Raw genomic sequence first — 8,343 nt, 5'->3', positions numbered from 1 at the left:
ATATTTGAAAAAGGTTTAAAAATCGATTAAGATTATTTTATTTTTATTTTCAATAATTATAAAATTATTACATTTTATAAGTTAGCTGTATAACAATAAGAACCTATACTAATAGGATTAGCTATCTTTAAGTTTAATAAACCATGTGTTTATAGATACCATATGTTTTTCTGTTAATAAAGGTTAGTTATTGAGATACTCTTGTGTTGTTACTCTGCACGAACCACTTTTTATTTTGATTAATCCTTCCAGTCTAATCGTAAGTGGTGCCGAAACCCGGGATAGGAAATTCCGAATTTCTGTTAAGTGCATAAAAATATCAGGAACCCCGGAACACAGATTTGGCAAATTTACTCGAATTTTCCGAAATTCCGGCTAGAGGACGCACAGTATCTACCATGGTGGACCCAGCTGAAGAGTTAAAGAAATTGGATTATCAGTTGGCTCAATCAACTGTTGAGCGACGACAGTAGCTGGAGGCCCAACTATCAAAAGCAACAGAGAACATGCAGAATGAGTTGCTTAAGATCAGGACACAGAACTCGGCATTCATCCATGAGGTAATTAGCCAATTGGAACCCTTCACGGGGGTAGTAGGTGACCTTGAGCACTTTATCAATGGTGGTGACCAAATAAAAAACTTAATAAACAACAGAAAGGAAACGGGCACATTACTAGAGTCTGATGTGAGATTACTAGAGGCCTCCTTGGTGAGTCGTACCTCTCGGCGAGTTCTGAACGCCATACAAGGAGACTCGACCCTTCCCTGGGTAATATTGAAGACATGGCTTAAGAATTTGTACGGCGGTGGCAGGTGGATCCCGGAAGAAGATGTGTTTTACTTATTCAAGGAACGCCGAGCCCATGGGCAATCAGAAGGTGAGTTTGCCGAGACGCTTATTTTGTTATATAATAGGCTGACGGAGAAGATGATGGAGACATGCGGACCAACAGAGGGAGCCCAAAAGATGAAATTTTTAAGAGGAGTGTTGAAGGTACAACTCAACTACTACTTGGACCGTCCGGGTTCACTGCCCAAAGACCGGGATTTCGATTTTCACTCGCGATGAGATGCTACGAGTGCGGCAGGCAAATACACATCATAAGGGAATGCCGGAGACGTAGCCACCGGCCAACCAGAAGGGAACCGAAACCGGAGCCGATGGAAGTCAACAACCAGGATTGGAGCAGGAGACGGGCCAGCGGGAGGAGCGGAAGAGGCCACACCTGCGACGAATCTTCGGAAGACGAAAGCATCCGGTCTGGGTGCAGTTTTCCGGCTACGGGAAAGCATGAGGTAAGCGGGGAGAATCCTTGGAGGGGGGGGGGGATTTTCCGGAGCAGAGAAAGTAACGGGATGCGCGCGCTCAGATTGAGGACGCGGTAGTGGGGGCAACCAACCGAGAGAGTTAATAGTTATTAACAGCGCGAGTACAGGACAGTGGACAAGGTTGCCCGTGGCGAGGTTGGGTGAGTCTGGCATCAGCTTTCTTATCGACACAGGAAGCACAAACTCGTTGATTAGTAAAAGGGCGGCGGAGAAGCTGGGAATTCGGACGGGTCGAAGGAAATGCAGATCCGCGGTGTCGACAGTCAATGGTAAATGCCAAACACTGGGAGAGACGGTTTTTGACCTTAAAAGGCTCACGGGACACGATTCTCAAATCACGATTCACATTATTATGAAAATGATGCTGGGATACGATTTGATCATCGGATATGACGTTTTGAAACGTGTAGGGCTTACTATGAAAGTTCGTCAGGGGGGTTGGCGGTATAGGCTAGGCGAACTACACTACGCCATCGCGACGACAGAGAGTAAGGGACGCATGGAAGTGGGGGCCGTAGATTGCGTTACAGAGTCCCTTGAAGATTTAGTCAGACGGAACGGAGATTTCTTTTATTGCGAAGGCGAATTACTAACGACTACGGGGAAAACGGTCCATAGGATAAACCTGAAAACGGAAATTCCAGTTTACGTTAAAAATAGGCGTTACCCGCAGGCTATGAGAGATATTATAGGAGAACAATTGGGCGAGCTTCTCAAGCAGGGTATTATCAGGCAAAGTAATTCCACTTATAATAGTCCTCTGTGGGTGGTAGAAAAGAAGCAGTGGGGACAATAGGAAGCGATATCGTGTAGTGATGGACTACAGAAAATTGAATGAGGCGACTAAGGACGAGCGGTACCCCCTTCCTCGGGTCGAGGATATCCTAGATCGCCTAGCAGGGGCGACCATTTTTAGTACTTTGGACCTGAAGAGTGAGTATCACCAGGTGCGGAAGGCCGAAGAGGATGTTGCGAAAACGGCCTTTTCGTGGGGGCGGGGACACTTCGAATTCGTCCGCATGCCGTTCGGGCTAAAAGGGGCTCACTTTCCAGCGTCTCATGGACGAAATGCAGTGCGGACTGCGTGAATCTTATTCCCAGGTCTATCTGGACGATCTAATCGCCTTTAGTAGGAACAAAGAAGAAGACGTGGAACACCTCAAGCGCGTTTTCGATAGAATACGCGAGTTCGGACTGAAATTATCACGAGAAAAGTCCCATTTTGGCTTACGGGAAATTAGGTTTTTAGGGTATGTGGTTTCACGAAACGGGGTACAGCCAGACCCGGAGCGGGTAAAAGCCATCCAGGAAGCTCCATTACCAAAGAACGCTCGTGGTATCAGACGGTTTTTGGGGATGGTGAACTATTATAGGAAGTTTATACCGGGAATAGCAAAGCTTACGCACCCACTGACCGACATGTTGAAAAAAGGGAGACGGTTTCAACTAGGACCAGACCAATTAGCTTGCATTAGGAGGTGCCGGGAGGTTTTAACCTCTCGTCCGCTGTTAGCGTTCCCTGACTTCACCAGAACATTTAAAATTACTACGGACGCGAGCGAGGTCGCTGTTGGAGCTGTCCTCTCCCAGAATTTCGAAGTTGGCGAGAAACCAATAGCATATGCGGGGCGGATATTAAATGACGCTGAACAGCGCTATAGCGCAATCGAGCGAGAGCTTTTGACGGTAGTTTGAGCGGTGGAATACTTTCGACCATATGTATACGGACGACGGTTCGAACTACTAACCGATCACAAGCCTTTATTGCATTTAGCAACCCTCAAGGAATCGTCCGCGTATCACGCTGGAAGGAACGTCTGGCGGTTTACAACTTCCAAACGATTCACAAAAAAGGTGTCGAAAACGCAGTCGTAGACTGGTTATCGCGAGATTTGGTGGTAAACGCGATCGAAGACGGGGAAACATCGACGGAAAGCGGACCGGAAATTCCTTTAGTACAGAGTGAACACGAGGAAAATAGAACCCCGACGGACCGACCTGAGGAACTGCCAGAGGAGGACGACATAATTAATAATAAGCGTCACCAAATCGTTATAAAATCCAAACAGGATCCCGGAATCGAAACCAGGGCGAGTACATACGAGGGTTTGTCGACAATATTAGTCCGCACCCCCGCATAGATCGACGAAACCTGGCTAGAAAATATATTTGCGGAATTCACCAACCCAGGGAGGGACTGCTATGTTTATGTGGGAAATAGATTGATCGCGGACAAGTTGAAACGGTTATGGCGACAAGAGAGGGTGGGAATGGGGTACTCACTGATTGGATGTCTCCGTCAAGTAGATACGATTACGGAACCGGAGGCACAACAAAGACTCGTTACTGAACACCACTCTGGCAAAACGAACCACCGGGGAATCGAGGAGACCCTTCGCGCGCTAAAATTGCTGTATTTCTGGAAGAATATGGACCACACCGTGCGGGATTGTATAGCGCAATGCGAAGTCTGCCAACGAGCAAAGTACGAGCGACAACCTCAGGTAGTGGAAGAGGTAGTCATACCGACCGCGATAGATCCCTAAGATCGGTACAAGTCGATATCTATTCCAACGAGGGACAGTCTTGGTTACCGGGATCGACCCGTTTAGTAAGCTCGCAATGGCCTACCCGATCGAGCCCAAAACACTCCAGGCAGTTTGGGAAGGAATTCTGCAGTACTGCGCGTTCTACGGTGTTCCGGACGAAGTCATTTCAGATTGCGGGAGAGAATTTGATAACGTCATAATCCGAGACGAGAGTAAGGGATTAGGCATCAATTGGCGGTTGAACACCCCCACATCACATCAAAGGGAAGGGCGCCGTGGAACGTCTACATAACACAATCGGGGAACACTTACGGCTTCTTAAGTTAGGACGCAATCTCGACCCATTCGAGGCTATGCCGCGTGCAATCATAGCCTATAATAATACAATTCACGCAACAACGGGACTATCGCCAGTCGAAATCGTTTTTGGACATCGACGACGGGATAGAGGGGACCTAATTACGGTTAACAACGATCTACGAACCAGACTATACCTAGCGAGGATAGGGCGCCAAAAAACATGGGCGAAAGTGAGAGAAAAATTAATCCGCGAAAAACAAACCCGGGTTGATAAGGCGAATAATAGACCCATAGTATATAAGAAGGGACAACTAGCGTTGGGAACTATAGTGTACAGGCGTCAACGAACAACGACAGCACATTGGACTTGAAGGCCGGATATCATCAAATCAAAATGCACCCTAAGGATCAACATAAGACGGCATTCACATACGAGAGAGGACACTACGAATTTACAAGAATGCTGCTGGACTGAAAAATGCTACTATAACCTTTCAGCGCCTGATAGATGAGTTTTTGAGGGGAATTGACAAATCTGTATGTCAGATTTATATGGACGATCTCGTAGTGTTCAGTAAGAGCGAAGAAGAACACTTGCAGCATTTACACAGTGTATTCCAAAGAATTAGGAAATTCGGGCTGAAGTTATCTCGGGAGAAATCATCGCTTGAGCAGGAACAAATTAATTTTTCACACGACTTCCAGGGAAGGAGTTAAACCTGACGCAGATGAAGTTGCAGCTATACAGAAGATGGCAGTTCCTAGGGATGTGAAGGGAGTTCGGAGGTTGCTGGGAACTTTATTATATTATTACCGTAGATTTGTGCCAGAAATGGCTGATTACCTCGTTCCACTCAACAACCTTCTCAAAAAAGGGAGAAAGGTGATCATCACATCGATGGTCGACGTCCATGTAAGGCGGTGCATGGAGAAGTTGCAACAAGAGCCGGTTCTTGCGTTCCCGGATTTCACTCGCCAATTCAATATCTTTACGGACGCGAGTGAGGACGAGCTGGGAGCGGTGTTGTCTCAAGAAAGTGAAGGAGAAGATCGCCCAGTTGCATACGCCAGTAGGCGCCTGAAAGAGGCGGAGACCAGATATAGTGCGCTGGAACGAGAGCTCTTAGGAATAGTGTGGGCTGTTGACCACTTTAGGCTCTATGAGTTCGGAAGAAAGTTTAAAGTACACACTAACCATAGGCCCCTGCAATGGGTGGGAAAGTTGAAGGAGTCTTCGGCCAGGATTACGCATTGGAAGGAGTTATTGGAACAGTACAATATGGAAATCACATATAAGCCTGGAAAAGAAAATGTGGCAGCTGATTGGTTATCTTGAGCAATAACAGTAAATGCAGTAGAACAAGAGGCAGGGGAACCATCAACCGGGAACCAGGCAATTCCTGCGGGAGTGGACACCGGGACAGGAGGATGAACAGAATGTGGCGGAGGAAGAAGATAGGGAAGAACCTTCGTCTAACGAGAGCTCAGAGGAAGGAAGTCCAATAGATAAGGAGGAACTTGAGGACATCATTAATGATAAGAGGTGGCAGATTATATGGAAGACAAGAACCGCTGGATTAGTCAAAGTTGAGTGTAACAAGTATGGGAGGAGCAATATCACGACGATTTGGTCGCAGTCAGGCGTGAAAAACGACCAGATCTGTAAAATGTTAAATAATGCTTCCAAGCCTGGAGAAAAGTGTCACCTGTACGTTGGGAATGAAACCATTAGGGAGAAGATCAAGCGGGTATGGCATGATGAACACATAGGAATGGACAGGACATTCGCCCAATGCAAGCTGATGGTGGAAACCCTTCAGGAAGACGAACGCCAGAGAGAGGTGACTGCAGCATATCATCAGGGCAAATCAAATCACCGAGGAATCTCGGAGACCCTACAAGCATTGAAGACAAGGTACTTTTGATGGGAGATGAAGAAGACGAGCACTGAAGTTTTTGAAAACTGCAAAGTTTGTCTATGCACAAAGTATGACAAACATCCACCAAAAGGCAGACAAGAGGAGACACCTACCGCAAATGCACTGCTCAACGATCTATAGGTCGACACTTTCACATGGAGAGAATTTAAATGGATCACCATAATTGATCTCTTCAGTAAGGCGGCAATGGCGCACCAAGTGCAGGAAAAGTCATCGGAAGCAGTGCTGGCAGCTCTCTGAATGTGGTTTCAATTTTACAGAGTTCCAGAGCGCATCTTATCAGATTCAGGAAGAGCTATAAGAGCACGGCAGCAGATGGAGAGGAAATACACAACAACCATGTTGCTCGAGTAAGTTATGGGAAAAGGCCAGGGGAAGAATGGAAAAGGAAAAATCCAGGAGGGTAACTTGGGAGAATTTAAAGGTTACAGATAGGATGGGAGTAATCAAAATCGGAACGATTGTATATAGAAAGTTGGGGTCTAACAGGGGTAAAGAGATACTGCGATACGAGGGTCCATTGAGGGTGATAATTATAAGGGAACACAATATTGTAACAATAGATAGTATTAGAGAACCCAAACTGAGGAGAACTGTCCATATTGAAGTATTAAAACTTCCGGCAATGACAATATAAAAACTGAAGTGTTCCCATACTAGATTAGATTACAGAAAATTTAGTTATTTAATCTATTTATTGTTTTGTTTTTTGTGTTTTAAGGTTGTCATTGATTTTTGTAAATATTGTATTTTTTATTCTGCTTTTGATATTTATGAATATTTTCTTTTTCATTCTAGCTTGTTCATCTACTGTATGAAATTTTTTAAAAATTTTATTCTTAGGTTTAAATTAAGTATTTAGCGTTTATTTAAGGGAACTTGTGAGCTTTTTCAATGATATGTATTGTAATATGCTCTTTTTGAGTAAATAATATATTTTGATGTATAAAGGGTTTTTTTATATATCATATTATACATATTATGTTTATTTTATATATCATTTTAAGATAGTTAATTTGTTTTGTTTATCCAATAAGCAAGATAACCAATTTTCATTGTCTATAATAACTTTGTGATTCAAGACAAAAGAAGATGGCGGTACGTATTCTTCAGTCAAGTCCGTTGAATCAAGGCCATGTTGAGCAGATTCAAATATCATACAAACTATTTTAACTCTTCCTATCATAATTGAAAATATAGAAAACTAAAGGAAAAATAGAAATCAAGAAATAGTGCTAATGAATAATATTCAGAAAGTAAATCATTTGGAAAAATCCCTAACTGTTGTGCGACAATCGATGTTTACATGTAACCTCAAGGCAGGTTTTGGTTTAGGAGGATTCATTCATTGGTTGTGTGGACGGGCAGGAGAAAGGATGGCTTCAGGATGAGGAGGTCCTCATCAATTTCTGTCAAGAAGGAAGCCATTTTGGACGCTAGGACAGAACCATAAGAAAAAAGAAGACACCAAGGATAATCAAAGGAAGATCGTGAACTTGGTTAGTTTTGTATGCATAACAATAGATACATGTGTAAAATAGATTTTAATTTAATTAATTGTAATTACAGTAAATGCCTGTTTCTGATTGCCTAGCAACAACACGGCCTGAGATTAAGAGTCTTTTTATATAATAAAATTATATTATCCATTAGGTAGTAAAGTTCTTAATTTGAACCCAAATTATCTTTTCTATTTGAAAAAAGTTATAAAACTAGCAAGAATTCTTTTTATTTTTATTTTTAATAATTTTAAAATTATTACAGTATATAGTTTTATTGTTTATTTATTGTAAATAGTTTTTCTTTATTGTTTTAGTTTTCTATGTTATTATATTATATAGTATTAGTTTACGAGGATTGTTCGTAAACTGGTGGGGGGGAGTTACGGTATGAGTCAGCTGACTGAGGGGATCAGCTGATCGAATGTATATAAGAGATGTACCGAATACAATAAAGCCTAATATATTGTAATAATTTTAAAATATTAAAAATAAAAGAAAAAGAATTTATATTCTTTTTATGATTTTTTTTAAATATAAAAGAAAACTTGGGTTCAAATTGAGAACACTAATATCAAATGGATAATAGAATTATATTTAACTTTTATAATGTAAAAAGAAAGACTCTTAATTTTATTATATAAAAAGAAAGAGACTCTTAATCTCAGGGCGGGTTACTAGCAATCAGAATACAAGCACTTTTACAATTAACTTAATTAAATTAA

The 8,343-nt window shown here is 42.6% G+C and overlaps 1 protein-coding gene across 1 annotated transcript in view; it reads left to right on the top strand.

The window, feature by feature from the left end:
- The first annotated feature begins 5,971 nt into the window (after positions 1-5,971).
- The window catches only part of LOC136795363 (uncharacterized), an 11,609-nt gene continuing 9,237 nt past the window's right edge, over positions 5,972-8,343 (top strand). Inside the window, exon 1 of the mRNA XM_067045639.1 lies at positions 5,972-6,094. Within this exon, the coding sequence (XP_066901740.1) occupies positions 5,972-6,094 (123 nt within the window). The remainder of the gene's footprint in view (positions 6,095-8,343) is intronic.

The sequence above is a fragment of the Halyomorpha halys genome, unplaced genomic scaffold, assembly GCF_000696795.3.
Source record: "Halyomorpha halys isolate HHAL.00 unplaced genomic scaffold, Hhal_1.1 Scaffold366.1, whole genome shotgun sequence".
Taxonomy (NCBI): Eukaryota; Metazoa; Arthropoda; class Insecta; order Hemiptera; family Pentatomidae; genus Halyomorpha; species Halyomorpha halys.
Note: the sequence above shows the minus strand (reverse complement) of the source record. Positions and strands in the feature narration are given on the sequence as shown.